This window comes from Theropithecus gelada, chromosome 16 (assembly GCF_003255815.1).
Source record: "Theropithecus gelada isolate Dixy chromosome 16, Tgel_1.0, whole genome shotgun sequence".
Classification (NCBI taxonomy): domain Eukaryota; kingdom Metazoa; phylum Chordata; class Mammalia; order Primates; family Cercopithecidae; genus Theropithecus; species Theropithecus gelada.
This window is the reverse complement of record NC_037684.1, coordinates 58747875-58766490: the sequence shown is the minus strand read 5'-3', so window position 1 is coordinate 58766490 and position 18616 is coordinate 58747875. Positions and strand designations below refer to the sequence as shown.

At 51.1% G+C, this 18616-nt stretch overlaps 1 protein-coding gene across 5 annotated transcripts in view; it reads right to left on the bottom strand.

Annotated features, from left to right (window-relative positions):
- SGSM2 (small G protein signaling modulator 2) overlaps positions 1 to 18606 on the bottom strand; it is a 42615-nt gene extending 24009 nt beyond the window's left edge. For 2 of the 5 annotated variants that reach the window (XM_025362858.1, XM_025362859.1), the window contains exons 1-2: positions 18382 to 18604; positions 12099 to 12174 (exon numbers count right to left, since the gene is read on the bottom strand). In XM_025362858.1, the coding sequence (XP_025218643.1) occupies positions 12099 to 12174; positions 18382 to 18438 (133 nt within the window). In that variant the 5' untranslated portion in view covers positions 18439 to 18604. Of the gene's footprint in view, positions 1 to 12098; positions 12175 to 18381 lie in introns of all 5 variants that reach the window. The other 3 variants (XM_025362854.1, XM_025362856.1, XM_025362855.1) reach the window with 2 other exon arrangements.
- Positions 18607 to 18616: the final 10 nt, after the last annotated feature.

Sequence of the window (18616 nt, the reverse complement as noted above, 5' to 3'; positions counted from 1 at the left end):
AAAGACCCGGTTAGAGCCGGGCACGGTGGCTCACGCTTGTAATCCCAGCACTTTGGGAGGCCGAGGCGGGCGGATCACGAGGTCAGGAGATCGAGACCACCGTGAAACCCCATCTCTACAAAAAATACAAAAATTAGCCGGGTGCGGTGGCGGGCACCTGTAGTCCCAGCTACTCAGGAGGCTGAGGCAGGAGAATGGCGTGAACCCGGGAGGCAGAGCTTGCAGTGAGCCGGAGATCGTGCCACTGCACTCCAGCCTGGGGGACAGAGCAAGACGCCATCTCAAAAAAAAAAAAAAAAAAAAAAAAAGGCCCGGTTAGGCCATTAGACCAGGCATTACGGACTCAGCTTTGCGGGCTCCCGTCCAGTAACTGTTCACACTGCACGTCTTATGCCATGCCCACAAGGTGTCCCCCATCGACAGTGTGTACGTGCAATGAATATGTTATCACGTGCAGTGTGTAGGCAAAATAATGATAATAACACCCCTACTTCAGAACTACTACCCTAGAGGACTTTGTGGACGGGCTTCTGGGGCTCCAAAAACCCCCTCCCTGGGGCCGGGTGAGGTGGCTCAGACCTGTAATCTCAGCACTTTGGGGGGTCAAGGCGGGCGGATCACGAGGTCAGGAGATCAAGACCATCCTGGCTAACACGGTGAAACCCCGTCTCTACTAAAAAATACAAAAGATTAGCCAGGCGTGGTGGTGGGCACCTGTAGTCCCAGCTACTCGGGAGGCTGAGGCTGGAGAATCTCTTGAACCCGGGAGGAAGAGGTTGCAGTGAGCCGAGATCACACCACTGCACTCCAGCCTGGGTGACAAAGCAAGACGGTCTCAAAAAAAAAAAAAAAAAAAAAATCTTAAAAACAACAACAAAAAAGACCCCCTCCCTGAAACTGCGGCAATTTGAATGCAAATTGTTGATGTGCTCTAGAATGGTTAGATGACTGCTTTTTTTCCTGGATAGTAGGTCTATGGTTCTCAGCTTCTGACCCAAAAAAGATTAAAGGGATTTGAGACCGGGTCTCACTCTATTGCCTGGGCTGGCATGCAGTGGTGCAACCACAGCTCACTGCAGTCTCAGCCTCCTGGGTTCAAGCCATCCTCCCACTTCAGCCTCTCAAGCAGCTGGGACTACGGGCTTGGGTCACTAAGCTTGGCTAACTTTTAAAAATTTTTGGTAGAGACTGGGGTCTCACTATGTTGCCTAGGCTGGTCTCCAACGCCCAGGCTCAAGTGATCCTCTTACCTCAGCCCTCCAAAGCGCTGGCATTACAGGCATGAGCCACTGAGCCCGGCTCTGAGACTTCTGAGTCGAGCAGAAACCCAGGCCTTCTCACTAATCGAAACATACATGGAGATAGAAACACACGCCAACCCATATCTAGTAAATACCAAACTCAGAACTGCCTGCGAAGCCGGCAGCAACACTGTGCGCTTCCCCGGGGAGGTGTCTCACAGACACACGGAGTCGGGACTGTGAAGGACGCTTCCCCAGGGAGAGTCCCCGTGACAGCCCAGGCTTACCCCTCTCCTGACTGGGGGCCCCGAGCACCAGGCAGAACTCCAGGGCCTTACTCCCCTTACTCCTTCCTTCCCCAGGTCCCCACTATGACCCCACCTCCCAGGGTGGAGGGTGGTGGCAGGAGATACTTGTGGGGCTAAAGCACCAGGTTGGCTGAACCCCCCTGCCTGCTGACCGAGCTGTCTGGGCCCTGGGCTCCCACCTGTGACGGCTTCAGGACCCCTGAGCCAGTGGGTCCCAGCACCACCTACGGCCACCCTGGGCGCACCACAATGAGGTGACAACCTTGACATCATTTGGCTCATTTCATATGAGAAAAAATGTGAACTAATTAATAAAAACCAACACTGGTTGGCATGGAAAGGTTTGGGCAAATGAATCAAAACAGAGAAGAGAGAAACATGACTTTAGTGGCTGGGTGTGGTGGCTCACATCTGTAATCCTAGCACTTTGGGAGGCCGAGGCAGGTGGATCACCTGAGGTCAGGAGTTCGAGACCAGCCTGGCCAATATGGTGAAACCCCGTCTCTACTAAAAATACAAAAATTAGCTGGGTGTGGTGGTGGGCGCCTGTAATCCCAACTACTCGGGAGGCTGAGGCAGGAGAATTGCTTGAACCTGGGAAGCAGAGGTTGCCGTGAGCTGAGATCACGCCATTGCACTCCAGCCTGGGTGACAAGAGCAAAAACTACATCTAAATAAAATAAAATAAAATAAAATAAAATAAAATAAAATAAAATAAAATAAAATAAAATAAAATAAAAAGAATAATAGTCTCCAATCCCATGCAGGTTGCTGCAAATGCCATGAATGCATTCCTTTTTATGGCTGAGTAGTATTCCACTATCTTCATATATCACAGTTTCTTTATCCACTCGTTGAATGATGGGCATTTGCCACCCTGGTTTTCTGGTGGCCCTTGGAGTCTGGGCCAGCTGAGCCCAGGTACATTCTCTACCCTGTCACCCCATCCCATCCTGCTGACAGCAAGGCTCAAAGAACTGCAACTCTGAGTGGGCAGGAGCATAACTACATTTAACCCCAGCACACTGTTGGACACCCCTACAAAGGTCTGGTGCCATGTTCCCAGGGAACGGCCAGGAACTACAGACCCAGACTAGCCCTGGGGCTCCCTTCACCAGGCCCTGATATGACCCCAAAGTCAAGTTATGCAGCTTAACAAATTCTAAGATATGGGGCCCCTATCCCTAACCCTTACACCCTGATTTCACCATTCCAAGAGGCCCAATTTAGAGTAGAGAAGACACCAGGAAGACAGAGATGGAAGGGACATGGGGCTGGAGACCACAGATGCTGATGGAATCCTATGGGTGCCCCAACCCTTATACCCCGATTCCACCATTCTAAGATATGGGACCCCTGTCCCCAACCCTTATACCCCGATTCTACCATTCTAAGATATGGGACATCTGTCCCCAACCCTTACACCCCGATTCTACCATTCTAAGATATGGAGCCCCTGTCCGCAACCCTTATACCCCGATTCCACCATTCTAAGATATGGGGCCCCCAACCCTTACACCCTGATTTCACCATTCCAAGAGGCCCAATTTAGAGTAGAGGAGACACCAGGAAGACAGATGGAAGGGACGTGGGGGGCTGCTGAATCCACTAATATATTGCTGGTGGGAAGGCGAGATGCTGCAACCCGTACAGACACAATATGGCACTCTCCATTAATGTTGCAAATGACCTCTGACCCAGTAACCCCTCTTCTGAGAATCCATCCTGCAGATATAACTGCATGATTATTTAGTTATAACAGCAAAAGACTGGAAGCCATCCACATGCCCATCCACAGGGGACAGGTTAAGTAAATACGGTACATCTCTAGCAGAATATCATGCAACTCTGAAAAAGAATGAGGATGCTCTCTAGGCAAGAATAATGGAGAGCTCACCAACAGCAAGATGCAGAATGGCATAATTGCATGACACCTTTGAATTACAAAAAGGGAGGTATGAACAAAGAATACAATCTTTTTTACTAGTATAAAAAACTTGGCTGGGCGCGGTGGCTCACGCCTGAAAACCCAGCACTTTGGGAGGCCAGGGAGGGCGGATCACGGGGTCAGGAGATTGAGACCATCCTGGGTAACATAGTGAAACCCCGTCTCTACTAAAGAAAAACAAAAACAAAAACAAAAACGAAACCAAACTCTAGGCCGGGCGCGGTGGTTCACATCTATAATCCCAACACTTTGGGATTTTAGGCCACTGCTCTCAGCCTAAAAGAGGACTCTTAAAAACAAGTACTTATACCTTAATTGCACCAACAAAATTAATAACAATTCCTTTATATTATCAAATTTCCTTACTGAGTTCCTGATGTTCAAATTTCAGATTTTCCAGATGCTCCAAACTTCTAGAAACACAGATTCCCAGAAGGAATCCTGGGGAAGGCTTGTGGAGGCTTTATAGGAAAGGCTGCAAGGTCACTTTTTTTTTTAGACCAAGTCTCGCTCTGTTGCCCAGGCTGGAGTGCAGTGGCACAATCTTGGCTCACTGAAACCTCCATCTCCCAGGTTCAAGTGATTCTCCTGCCTCAGCCTCCCAAGGAGCTGGGATTACAGGCGTGCACCACCAGGCCCAGCTAATTTTTGTATTTTTAGTAGAGACGGGGTTTCACCATTTTGGCCAGGCTGGTCTCAAACTCCTGACCTCAGATGATCCACCTGGCTCAGCCTCCCAAAGTGCTAGGACAACAGGCGTGAGCCACTGTGCCCAGCCTAAGCTCACTTTCAAAAATACAGCAGACATGGGGTAGTGTGGTGGCTCACACCTGTAATCTCAGCACTTTGGGAGGCTGAGGCGGGTGGATCACTTGAGGTCAGGAGTTTGAGACCAGCCTGGGCAACATGGCAAAACCCCGTCTCTACAAAAATACAAAAAATTAGCTGGGTGTGGTGGCGCGTAGACCTGTAAACCCAGCTACTTGGGAGGCTGAGGTGAGAGGATCGCCTGAACCCAGGTCGAGGCTGCAGTGAGCTATGGTCATACCACGGCACTCCAGACTGGGAGAGAGTGAGACTCCATCTCAAACAAAACGAAACAAAACAAAACAAAATCCAAAGTAGAATGTGATTGAGCACCTACTGCACACTCAGATCCACCCTGTGTGCGTTGCCTGCATTGCTCTTCTATTCCTTACAAAGGCCTTCTGGGGTGGGCTCAGAGATGAGTAACCACGGCTACACACTTCGTGGCACAGCCAGGACGTGAACCCAGGTCTCTGTGAGCCCAAAGTCCCAGCTATGAACACCCCCACATGCCCTCCGCGATGCCCCAAGATAGACTGAGGGGAGTCAGCTCCTTCAGAGAGCTCCCTTCTTCCTCTTAGATCATTTCTGGATGGAAGGCAGCAGTTAGACAGCAAGAGAATGAGCTATTCATTCCCTGTGGGTGGGAAGGAGGAGGAACCCGCTCTTCCTTTTCGTGGAGGTGGGGTCCTTGTTACCCAGGCTGGTCTTGAACTCCTGCAAGGGATCCTCCCGCCGCAGCCTCCAGGAATCCCTTTTACTGAAAAGAGACAGGATGAAGACTGCCTGGAGTCCACATCTCAGAATGTGCTGAAATATCGCTGGCTGCAATATCCCAGGGGAGAGGCAAGCCTTCCCTAGCACCGGCTTCTCTCCCAGCTTATTAGCATCTCCTTGCCATTCCCTGAAGGAGCTCACTGCAGGGCAGACCTTCCTGGCTAATGAAAGCTGCCTAGCAACAGGGAGCTGGTTAATAAAGCCTGATGTTATTCCCAGCTCCACAGACTCCACCCTTCTCGAATTACAGCTCATCCTCAGTCTGAAGCAACCCTCCTGTTGACCCATTTGCACACAGGAGGGCAGGGAATCTGGTGACTGAGGAGGCAAGCTGGTGTCTGCCCCAACCCCTGGGGGGTGGGGAGGCTGAGGTCCTAGGAGATATGATTGGCCTGAGAACCTGCTCTGCCTGGCCAGAAGCCTCTCTGTGAGACTCTGAAACCTGCTCTACCAGCCAAAGGTTAAAATGCAAACTCAGTGCCCAATCGGAATAGGGTAAATAAAACACTATGGACCTCGGGCGGTGGTATGCACCTGTAATCCCAGTTACGTGGGAGGCCAAGGCAAGAGCATACCTGGTGCCCAGGAGTTTGAGACCAACGGGGCAACATAGCAAGACCTCATCTTAAAAAGAAAGAAAGAAAGACTGTGTGGAGGCAGACACTCCTAGAACTGAGCCAGAGGGGAGAGCAGGCCCAGAGACATGATGGGTTGATGCCTAAATTACCCCAGATCCCTGAGGGCGACAGAATAACTGTGCCCTGTCTAAGTACATGCATGACTACTTCAGATGCAGAGTTCAAGAGTGAAACGTAGGACAATTTGCTGTTTAACCCTGCCCTTGAGTGTTCTGTCCACAAATGCACGTTAAAAGCACTCTTCCCTGGCCGGGCGCGGTGGCTCACACCTGTAATCCCAGCACTTTGGGAGGCCAAGGCGGGCGGATCACGAGGTCAGGAGATCGAGACCATCCTGGCTAACACGGTGAAACCCCGTCTCTACTAAAAAAATACAAAAACAAAATTAGCCGGGCGTGGTGGCGGGCGCCTGTAGTCCCAGTTACTAAGGAGGCTCAGGCGGGAGAATGGCGTGAACCCGGGAGGCGGAGCTTGCAGTGAGCCCAGATTGCACCACTGCACTCCAGCCTGGGTGACAGAGCAAGACTCCGTCTCAAAAAAAAAAAAAAAAACCGGCCGGGCGCGGTGGCTCAAGCCTGTAATCCCAGCACTTTGGGAGGCCGAGACGGGCGGATCACGAGGTCAGGAGATCGAGACCATCCTGGCTAACACGGTGAAACCCCGTCTCTATTAAGAAATACAAAAAACTAGCCGGGCGAGGTGGCGGGCGCCTGTAGTCCCAGCTACTCGGGAGGCTGAGGCCGGAGAATGGCGTGAACCCGGGAGGCGGAGCTTGCAGTGAGCTGAGATCCGGCCACTGCAGTCCAGCCTGGGTGACAGAGCGAGACTCCGTCTCAAAAAAAAAAAAAAAAAAACCAAAAAAAAAAGCACCTTCCCCTCCAGGGGAGGGGGTGACAGGAGATACCAGCCTATACTTTAATTCAACAGTAAGTCTTTATATTAAAATTTAAAAAAACCCAAAAACCATATTATAGAGAAAAATGTAAACTTGACGTGATGTTTTAAGATAAAAAGGATCAAAGGATATATCAAAGATCCCTCTCCCACAGTGGTCGTTTTTGGGTTTTGTTTAAAAAAAATAAAAACATAAGGCTGGGTGTGATGGCTCACACCTGTTATCCCAGCACTTTGGGAGGCCAAGGTGAGCAGATCACCTGAGGTCAGGAGTTTGAGAGCAGCTTGCCCAACTCAGTGAAATCCCGTCTCCACTAAACATACAAGAATTAGCTGGGAGTGGTGTCAGGTGCCTGTAATCCTAGCTACTTGGGAGGCTGAGGCAGGAAAATTGCTTGAACCTGGGAGGCGGAGGTTGCAGTGAGCTGAGATAGCACCACAGAACTCCAGCCTGGGTAGCAGCGCGAGACTCCATCTCTAAATAAATAAACAAACAAACAAACGAGACAGGGTCTCTCTCTCTCTCTCTCTCTGTTGCCCAGGCTGGGGTGCAGTGGTACAATCATAGCTCACTGCAGCCTTGACCTCCTGGGCTCAAGTGATCCTCCTACCTCAGCCTCTGGAGTAGCTGGGACTACAGGTGTGCACCACCATGCCCAGCCAGTTATTTATTTTTTTGTAGAGGCTGGGTCTTGGAATATTGCCCAGGCTGGTCTCAAGGGATCCTCCCGCCTCAGCCTCCCAAAGCACTGGGATTACAGGTGTGAGTCACCATGCCTGGCCCCACAGTGGTAGTTTTGAGTCCATTCTCCAAGCTCCACCCTCCATGCCAGTGACATAGGTTCTGATCCTCGGGCCTGGGAACAGCACACAGAGACCCCCCCGCTGGCACCCACCGCCGCCAGCCTGGTTTGCCAGCGAAACTTCCACCCCAGGGACGTTTCTATTTGCAGGGGCCTACTGCATACCCAGCTTCTGGACAGACAGGTTCAGGAACAACCACAGCAAACACTCCACAAAGCATCTTTCTAGCCAGTCCTAGGAGTCTCGCCCCTCCCCTGGGGTCACAGGAATGGGGATCTGGCTGCAAACTTTCCCGGGTTTGCCCGTGGTCAGGTCTTGACCCAGTGATTCTCCAGGAAGGCTCTCTAGGAAGGCTCTGTGTTTTCCGTTTAAATGTCTGCATTCTAAGAAGCTCAGAGAAGCTCGTATTGCCTAGGCCTGGCTCTCCTCAGTAACCCCCTAACCCTCCTCTGCCAAGAACCATGGGTCAGTGTGGAGTCGAGGGGCCCAGTACACCAGGGTCCCTGGAAACTAGGGACTGTGGTGTCGCCGGGCTTGTAATCCAGTCTCCACAGACTTCACTCTGCTCCTGCCCTCTCAGCACGTTCTCTATCCTCCCATTTCTCCCACAACAAAGCTGAATTCTGGACGTGGCTAGGGCAGTAGCAAGGCCTAGTTTAAGTCTGGATCAACTTCAGCCTAAAAATGCATTTCAGAGCATTTTTCCAGGCACTGAGGGAGACTGGCATAGCAGAATCTCCAGAAAGGCAGAGAGGGGTGGTGTTTTTGATCCATACCTCGCTAGTCTTCCCTCCCCCTCCCCTGCAAGCATCTCTCATGATTCCACCATGCAATGCATGGAAGCGGCTTTGCAGGCAGAGGAAAAAGATTGATAATCAATGCTTTCAACGAGCCTCAGTTTCAGTCCAAATTGGGATGTATCTCACCACTGAGCACCAATTTTGACAAAGCATAAGGATTCCTCTATCCATGGGCCCTGAGACACCCTGACCTGACTTAGCCTGATACTGTTGGAACCTCTCCTGCTCCTGTTCTCAGTGACTGTGCCGAGCCCAAAGCAGAGGCAGCACGCTGGCAGAGGAACCTCTCCTGCTCCTGTTCTCGGTGACTGTGCCGAGCCCAAAGCAGAGGCAGCACGCTGGCAGAGGAACCTCTCCTGCTCCTGTTCTCAGTGACTGTACCGAGCCCAAAGCAGGGGCAGCACGCTGGCAGACGCTGGCAGATGTCTTTTGTTTGGCCCACACAATTTTTTTTAAAATGGGAATTAGCTGTCAGTATTTAAAAAATAGGAAATTTCTTTCTCTCTCTCTTTTTTTTTTTTTTTTTTTTGAGACGGGCTTTTGTTTTTGTTGCTGGAGATCTCGGCTCACTGCAACCTCCACTTCTGGGTTGAAGCAATTCTCCTGCCTCAGCCTCCTGAGTAGCTGGGATTATAGGCGTGTGCCACCACGCCCGGCTAATTTTTCTTATTTTTAGTAGAGATGGGGTTTTGCCATGTTGGCCAGGCTGGTCTCGAACTCCTGACCTTAAGTGATCCGCCCACCTCAGCCTCCCAAAGTGCTGGGATTACAGATGTGAGCCGCCCCAGCCAAAAATAGGAAATTTCATATAAAAACCCAGACTTCTGGCTTCAAGTGAGATGAAAATAAAACAGAGGCCATGGGAAGCCTGGGCCCAAATTCCTGCAAGAGCCAAAATACGGGCTGCCCGTCTTCACACAGGGCAAGTGCCGCCGGGTCACCTCAGTCTCCGCCACTGCCTCACATCCCGCTAGCTTCCCCTGTAGTCATTTGTTGTCTGGCCCTGTAAGCACTGAATTTCCTAGTGGTGGCGCTAAGGCACCTCCTGAGGACGGACAGCACACGGGGCTCCACTTGCTCCTGGGCAGTTTAGAAGCCTGGAGACTCGAGGGCCTTATTCTCTTCCAGTTACTGAAACTGACTGAAAGGAGAAAAACCATTCCTTTGGAGTACGATATCCCTGCCTTCTGGAAAGAGCCCTCAAAGTGGGGTCTCCAAGTGGGGTCCCCAGACCTACTAGAATCAGAACCTCTAGGACTGGGACCCAGAAATCTGTGTCTTACCAAGCCCTTCAGGTGACTCTGATGTATGCTAAAACGTGAGAATTACTATCCTGGGGAACTAAAAATATGCAGATTCTTCATCCCTGAAGATCTCGATTTAGGAGGTCTGCAAAGGGGGCCAAAGGGGATTTCAAAAGCTTCCAAGTTGCTTTGGACTTGCAGCCAGATTTGAGAGCTACTGACCCTGAGGAGTCATCTTTTCCCGGCCCCAGGCCAGTGTCCTCAGCTCCAGACCCGCCTCCCATCATCCTTCAGTCCCTCACTCACCACATAAAGCAATGATGTGCTGCTGTCTTCATGCACAAACTTCAGGCAGAAGACAAAAGGGAGAGCCTTACTACTCTCCAGGGCCCCGGTGGACTGACTGGAGGGGAGCTGACAGCTTCTTCTCACGCTAATGGCCTGAATGTGAGACGTCCACAGCCTCCTCCTGCCTCATGCCCCTTTTCCCTGCTTCTCCCAGGGCTACCCACACACGGCGCCCATGCACAAGCTGTCTGCACCGTTTTATTCTGTTTTCTCTAGTGTATGTGCTTTGATGAAGCCCAGCACCAAGCCACGCATAACTGGGCTGCCAGCACAGCCCTTCTGGTGACAACAGACACTGGTGAATGTCAAGAGAACATAGCACAGGAGGAAAGGAAGAGAATTCTAATACTTTTTTTTTTTTTTTTTTGAGATGGAGTTTTACTCTGTCGCCCAGACTGGAGTGCAGTGGTGCGATCTCGGCTCACTGCAAACTCCACCTCCCAGGTTCACGCCATTCTCCTGCCTCAGCCTCCTGAGTATCTGGGACTACAGGCGCCTGCCACCACGCCCGACTAATTTTTTGTATTTTTAGTAGAGACGGGGTTTCACCGTGTTAGCCAGGATGGTCTCGATCTCCTGACCTCATGATCCGCCCGTCTCGGCCTCCCAAAGTGCTGGGATTACAGGCGCTTACCACCACGTCCTGATAGTTTTTATATTTTTAGTAGAGACAGGGCATTACCAAGTTGGCCAGACTGGTCTCGAACTCCTGACCTAAGGTGATCTCCCCGCCTCGGCCTCCCAAAGTGCTGGGATTACAGGCATGAGCCACTGTGCCTGGCTGAGAATTCTAATACTCTTCAAAGCTGCTTATCGTAAGACTGGCATGCTTTTTTTTTCCAGAGCATAGGTTCTGCTGAGAAAAAGTGAGGTCAGGCTGTGTCTTGTAAACCTGGGAATCATTATTCCATCATCTCAAAGAACTGGGAAAACCTTCCCAAACGGACATGGTGTGAACTCAAGTCCTACAAACCTCCCTTCAGCCTCAACACCCCAAAGGAGGAGAGACGAACATTGTTTGAACACTTACAATGCTACGAACAAATAAACATTTACACGCATCATCTCAATCCCCACAAAAATTCCTTCAGGTGGGAATCATCACCTTGTTTTTAGAGGAGCAAACTGAGGGTGAGAGAAGTTAAGAAACTTGACCAAGATGACTTAAAAGGCAGGATGCCAGGATTCAAATGCCAGTCTGTCACTCAGACTCTGCTCAGAGGCTGCCTCTCCCTGACTGCCCTCCCACATCTGTTTTTTCTTCCTAGCTCTTATCACGTGGTAAGTTGTGGATGATATATTTACTTGTGCATTTGTTTCCTGTCTCCCCAACAGAATGCAAGCTCCTGTGGCAGAGACTCTGTCCATCTTGTCACTGCCATTTCCTCGCACGATGAACAGTGTCTGGCACCTGGTGAGCCCTCGGTAGGGATCTGCTGCTGGATGGGGGGGGCAGTTTGATCTGCTGCGCCACACTGCTGTCCAAAAGCATCCCTTTCCTTGTCTGTTCTTTTATTCCTTTCCCTCCACAAACCCCAACACCAATCTCAGAGGCCAAGGAATACAACACAGAGAAGGCGAATGGTTCCCTGTCCCTTCAGATGGGGAGTTGAGAGGAAGCTCAAATTCCTAGAAATCCAAGAAAAGTCTGTGTGTAGAGATAGGCTTGCTCCTACAAAGTAAAAGTCTTCACGGTGAGGAGGCGGCAATGGTTTGTAAGGGACTCTTCTCTCCTTTCTGGGGCAGGAAGGCATGGCCACCCCTCCTGGCCCATGTTCAGGCTCTTTTGCATCCAGTCAAGTGCTTGGGATTACGATGATGGAGCAACACTCGTGCGATGATACAGAAAGGGAAAGTGGCACAGAGCATCCAAAAAGCAAAAACCCCTCTCTGAAGTTAAAATCCAAATCAATCAGAGCACTGGTTCCTGAACTCAAATGACCTAGGGCAGCGGTTCTCAAAGTGGGGTCCCTACTAGAATCAGAAACTCCAGGACTGGGACCCGGAAATCTGTATTTTACCAAGCCCTTCAGGTGACTCTGATGCATGCTAAAAATGTAAGAATTACTATCCTGGGGAACTAAAAATATGCAGATTCTTGACCCCTGAAGATCCTGATTTAGGAGGTCTGCAAAGGGGGCCAAAGAGGATTTCAGAAGCTTCCAAGTTGCTTTGGACTTGCAGCCAGATTTGAGAGCTACTGACCCTGAGGAGTCATCTTTTCCCGGCCCCAGGCCAGTGTCCTCAGCTCCAGACCCGCCTCCCATCATCCTTCGGTCCGTCACTCACCACATAAAGCAATGATGTGGCTGCTGTCTTCATGCACAAACTTCCTGGTGACGGCCTCCTCCATGATTTGCTTCACCTGCGGACACAAGGACAGCATCACTGCTTTTGTTATTATTTTTCCTTTTCAAAGACCTCTGGGCAAATAAATAGTTTGGTTCTGCCCTTCTGGTCTGAAGTCACTTTCAGACACTTGCAGAGATGACAGGGATGAGAGGTGTGGGGAGGCAAAGTTTCTTCAGCACAGTCTGATTCGAGTCTTTTGGAGAGGAAGCCAGGGAATGCAATGCCAAAAACCCATCAAACAATGACTGCATGTTCCAGCCCAGGTGGAAGTGCCCCGCCTTGGAGAACGGGAATAGGATGCTGTTTGCTCATCTGTTCTTAGCTGGAGAAGGGCTTCTGGGCAGACATACTGTCCTTTAGAGACAAACCGTCTTGGTCCAGCCTGCAGACAAACGACCTGCCCCTCCTCCTTTTCTCCCTATTCTCTGAGGTTAGGGGTAGGTCTCATACCTCCGGGACACCCTCTACATGCCCAAAAGCCCGGCCTTCTTTCCACCTAGGGTCTAAAACTCTAATGTTTGGGGTTCCCACTTGGATGTAAAAGTTCCCAAATACCTTGTAAGGTAAACAGTCATTTCTATTTTTCTGAGACAGAGTCTCACTCTGTCGCCCAGGCTGGAGTGCAGTGGCGTGATCTCGGCTCACTGCAGCCTCTGCCTCCTGGGTTCAAGGGATTCTCCTGCCTCAGCCTCCTGAGTAGCTGGGACAACAGGTGCATGCCCGCCACCACACCCTGCTGATTTTTGTATTTTTAGTAGAGACGGGGTTTCACCATATTGGTAAGGCTGGTCTCAAACTCCTAACCTCAGGTGATCCACCTGCCTCGGCCTCCCAAAGTGCTGGGATTACAGATGTGAGCCACTGTGCCCAGCCGGTCATTTCTTTCTTTAAGAAAGCACTTAAAAAGAAACCTTGTTAATTGATGTGCAGTAAACATATAAAATAACTTATATCACAATTATACAGCGGGGTGAATTTTCACACAATGAACACTCCTGTGAAATCAGCAACTACAGCAAAAAACAGAACATGTGACCAACACCTTCACCTCATCACGTTCCCTTCTAGTCATTATTCCCCCTAAGGGTACCCACTTTCCTGATTCCAACACGATAGTTTTGTGGGGTTTTATACTTTTTTTTTTTTTTTTTGAGATGAGAGTTTCACTTTTTTGCCCAGGCTGGAGTGAAGTGGCGTGTTCTCAGCTCACTGCAACCTCCAACTCCCAGGTTCAAGCGATTCTCCTGCCTCAGCCTCCAGAGTAGCTGGGATTACAGGCATGCACCACCACGCCCAGCTGTTTTTTTTTCTTTTCTTTTCTTTTTTTTTTTTTGTTTTTTTTTTTTTTTTTTGAGACGGAGTCTCACTGTGTCTCCCAGGCTGGAGTGCAGTGGCCGGATCTTAGCTCACTGCAAGCTCCGCCTCCCGGGTTCACACCATTCTCCCGCCTCAGCCTCCCAAGTAGCCGGGACTACAGGCGCCCGCCACCACGCCCGGCTAGTTTTTTGTATTTTTAGTAGAGACGGGGTTTCACCGTGTTAGCCAGGATAGTCTCGATCTCCTGACCTCGTGATCCACCCGCCTCGGCCTCCCAAAGTGCTGGGATTACAGGCTTGAGCCACCGCGCCCGGCCTTCTTTTTTTTTGTATTTTTCGTAGAGACAGGGTTTCTCCATGTTGGCCAGGCTGGTCTTGAACTCCCGACCTCAGGTGATCCACCCACCTTGGCCTCCCAAAGTGCTGGGATTACAGGTGTGAGCCACAGCCTGGGTTTTCATACTTTTCATAAGTGGAATTACTCAGTGTGTAGTGTTTTGTGACTAGTTTCTTTTGCTCACCTGTGTCATTCTGAAATTTGTTCATGCCCTGTAGAATTATAGATTGTTCATGCTCCGTGGTGTGAGCGTACAAACAACTGGCGATTGGGTGGTTTCCAGTTTGGGGCTGTTATGGGTATTGCTGCTATGAACACTGAGGACATGTCTTCTGGTGAACAAATGTTTTGGATTTATATTTCTAGGCAAGGAATGTCTGATGCATACACTTTGCTTTATTAGATATTGCCAAATTGTTCTCCAGAGTTGGTTATACCAGTTTACACTCCCATGGATGAGGTTCTGGTGGTTCCCAACATTTAAGCCAAACACTGTTGATGTCCTGGGGGAACCTGCTACCAGGCAGATACTAGTACTGGAGATTAGAGAGATTACCTAGTGTAGAATGTTACACATAACGTAAGCCCTGGGTAGAGCTAGTCTTCCCCATTCTTTAAACAGGAATGTAATTTCTGATGCTGTCCAGGTTCCCAAGACCCTTAGTCAGGACTGTATAGTTTGGAGGGTGGTAGAACCTCAAAACGCTGGGGAGGCGGGAAGAAGGACCTAGAGGCTCCTCCCTGTTGGAAACTGCTAATGGTTAGTGCTCATGTAGAAGGGGAACAGATCAATTTATGTACTCTGAGCTGTGAAAAGCTTCCTAGGTGGTTGGGCATGGTGGCTGACGCCTGTAATCCCAGCACTTTGGGATGCTGAGGCGGGAGGATCACCTGAGGTCGGGAGTTCGAGACCAGGCTGACCAACATGGCAAAACCCCATTTCTACTAAAAATACAAAAATTAGCCAAGCATGGTGTTGGGTGCCTGTAATCCCAGCTACTCAAGAGGCTGAGGCAGAAGAATCACTTGAACCCGGGAGACAGAGGTTGCAGTGAGCCCAGATCGTGCCATTTGCACTCCAGCCTGGGCAACAAGAGTGAAACTCTGTCTCAAAACAAAACAAAACAAAACAAACAAAAAAACCAAACCAAAACACTTGCTAGATTACCTCCCAAGGACGTTTGCATTCAACAGAGGATAATGCCACAGCTAAAGACCTGGAGACATCTGAAGCAGGCTGATGGGGCAGATTTTTGGGTTAGGAGGATCTGCAGATGCCCCTAGAATTATACCAGTGGTCCTTTGTGAAAGGCCAGCCTGGTCTACCAATATTCCTGTTATTTCTCCTTGCAGAAGGGACAGGATGTTTCTCTAGAAATCAAACACTGGGCCAGGCGCGGTGGCTCATGCCTGTAATCCCAGCAGTTTGAGAGGCCGAGGCGGGTGGACCATGAGGTCAGGAGATTGAGACCATCCTGGCTAACACGGTGAAACCCCGTCTCTACTAAAAATACAAAAAATTAGCCGGGCGTGCTGGCGGGCGCCTGTAGTCCCAGCTACCCGGAAGGCTGAGGCAGGAGAATGGCGTGAACCTCGGAGGCGGAGCTTGCAGTGAGCCGAGATCGCACCACTGCACTCCAGCCTGGGCAACAGAGCGAGACTGAGCCTCAAAATAAATAAATAAATAAATAAATAAAACACTGAGTTCAGAGCAGGTCAACTTTTGTCAGGTATGATACGTAGCTGTGGCATATTCTGACATTTCTCACATTTTCTTAGGAATCACTTTTGGAGCAGTATAGTCCTAACACTGTTAGAAACAGTATAGTTTCTAACACCGGTAGAAAAAGTCATCATCCTCTTAAAAAATATTTCCTGGCCATTCACAGTGGCTCGTGCCTGTAATCCCAACACCTTGGGAGGCCAAGGCGAGGTCAGGAGATTGAGACCATCCTGGCCAACATGGTGAAACCCCATCTCTACTAAAATACAAAAAATTAGCTGGGTGTGGTGACATGTGCCTGTAGTCCCAGCTACTCAGGAGGCTGAGGCAGAGGAATCACTTGAACCCGGGAGGTGAAGGTTGCAGTGAGCTGAGATCGCACCACTGCACTCCAGCCTGGCGACAGAGCAAGACTCCATCTCCAAAAAAAAAAAAAAAAAAAAAGGATTTCCCATTATCTGTGACTAACCTCCAAAACTGAATCACACCTATAATCCCAGCATATCCACCTATAGTGTGGGTACAGGTACTTTCCTATTTTGTTTGTATTGTTCAAGTCTCTGTCACTAGACTGCTTCCTTTCAGAGAATCAAGATTTCTCTTTTCACTGGGGAGAGCAGAATTGGGCTTAAATGCTGACTTGATACACCCCTGGCCTAAGAAAAGCCTTTCTTGGCCTCTTCACAGCAAAGACTCAAAGAAGCTTCTCCCACAAGCTGGAAAGCTGATGGCTTCAACTACATCTTTGCCAAGGGGAGGGGTGGGAACAAACTTTAGGGCATAGTAGCCAGGCCATGGCTAACACATGAGAACCATCTAGAGCTTTCCAGGATTTTTTTTTTTTTTTTTTTGAGATGGAGTCTTGCTCTGTCACCCAGGCTGGGGTGCAGTGATGCTATCTCAGCTCACTGCAATCTCCTCCTCCCGGGTTCACGCCATTCTCCTGCCTCAGCCTCTCGAGTAGCTGGGACTACAGGCACCCACCACCACCCCTAGTTAATTTTTTGTATTTTTAGTAGAGACGAGGTTTCACTGTGTTAGCCAGTATGGTCTCGATCTCCGGACCTCGTGATCCGCCCGCCTCAGCCTCCCAAAGTGCTGGGATTACAGGTGTGAGTCACTGCGCCGGGCTGGAGTGCAGTGGTTCGATCTTGGCTCACTGCAACCACACCTCCTGGGTTCAAGCGATTCTCCTGCCTCAGCCTCCTGAGAAGCTGGGATTACAGGTGCCCTCCACCATGCCTGGCTAATTTTTTTTTTTTTTTTTTTTTTTTTTTCCCGGTAGAGATGGGGTTTCACCATCTTGGCCAGGCTGGTCTCGAACTCCTGACCTCGTGATCTACCCGCCTCAGCCTCCCAAAGTGCTGAGATTACAGGAGTGAGCCACCGCACCCGTCTGCTTTCCAGGATTTTATGAGAGCCCAGACCCTTCCCCAGCCCTGAAACTCTAATTAGGGCTCAGCTAAGGTAAACTTTTTTTTTTTTTTTGAGACAGAGTCTCACTGTGTCGCCCAGGCTAGAGTACAGTGGCACAATCTCGGCTCACTGCAACCTCCACCTCCCAGGTTCCAGCGATTCTCCTGCCTCAGTCTCCCAGGTAGCTGGGTTTACAGGCACGCGCCACCACGCCTGGCTTATTTTGGTATTTTTAGTAGAGACGGGGTTTTGCCATGTTGGCCAGGCTGGTCTCGAACTCCTGAGCTCAGGTGATCTGCCCGCCTATGCCTCCCAACGTGCTGGGATTACAGGCGTGAGGGAAACTTTTATATATAAGGTAGGCAGCATAGAGAGGAAGAAATCTAGACTCAGAGAAGTTAAGTAACTCACTCAAGGCCACACAGACTAGGTCCAGACTATTCCAAAATGTATGCTTTCCAAACACCAGGCCTCGAAGTCTCCAAAATCAGCACATTTATTTACCAAACAGTCACGGAGTGCCTATAGTGTGCCAGGCAATGGATACAAGATAGTGGACAAAACAGAGGGTCTCCTCCCCTGGTGGAGTTTACTTACCAGGCGGAAAACAGCCATAGAGGCAGGCAGGGGAAGGAGGCCCAACGCATTCTAATCTGCGCTGCGGGTTTGAGCTCTCCAGCTCTCACATGGGAGTGAGTCATTCATATGGGCACTGCCCCCCACCCGAAATGGAAATGGGCTTTTGGGCAGGGTCAGGGTAAACGGAGTTAGTAGAGGGAAGGACTGCTTCTCTTTCTGAAGTAGGGGGGCTTCCCTCAAATGCGAAAAACTTCCTAGTGTTAAAAACCATTCTCAAACAAGCCCCTGGTCCCTGGGTAAGGAGGTGGGCGTGGAGGGAGAAACTGAGGTGTGCGGTGAACCCCTCCGGCAGCGAGCACTCCAGCGAGCTGGAGGCACAGCGGAGGGGCAGCGTTGGACAAGGGGGAGCTCAGCCCGCAAGACACCCCCTGAGGACAAGGGGAAGTCGGTCCGCACGACACCCACCTGCGCCGCGGGAGCCCGCGCGGGGCCCCGCCCCCTCCCCCGGCGGCGCGGGCACTGAATGGGCAGCTCCGGCTCCAGCCATCCCCACCATCCCCGCCACCCCTCCCCCGGCCTCGGGCTCCCAGTGCCGCTGCCGTCACAGGGCGGGGAGCTGCGGGGCTGAGAAGCAAACAAGCCCGGAGCGCCGGCCGGAGCCCCCGGGCCGAGGGGCGCTGCCCTCCCCCATCCGAGAAAAGGGAGGGAGGCGCAGCCCGTCCAGGACCCTCCCCTCCCGGCCCAGGTTCGGCCCGGGTGCCCGCGCCGGTGGGTGGGCGCGAACCTTTCTGCCCCGTGGGCCGCGCGGGCCAGGACACGAGCCCCCCGGGGTCCTTGCCTCGACTTTACCTCCTTCTTCACGTTCCACAGCAGTTTCTCTTTGACTGCGTCCTCTGCGCTGCCCATGGTGTGGCAGGAGGCGGCGCCGAACGGCCCTCCGAGCCCCCGCGCCCCCGCCGCCTCCGCGACTCTCGGCTCAGCGCCCCACGCGCATGGCGGAGCCCCCGCCCGCCGCGCTCCCGGCCCGCCGCCGCCGCCGCCGCAGCCACTGCCCGGTGCTCGGCTCCGCAGCCATCTTCCGAGC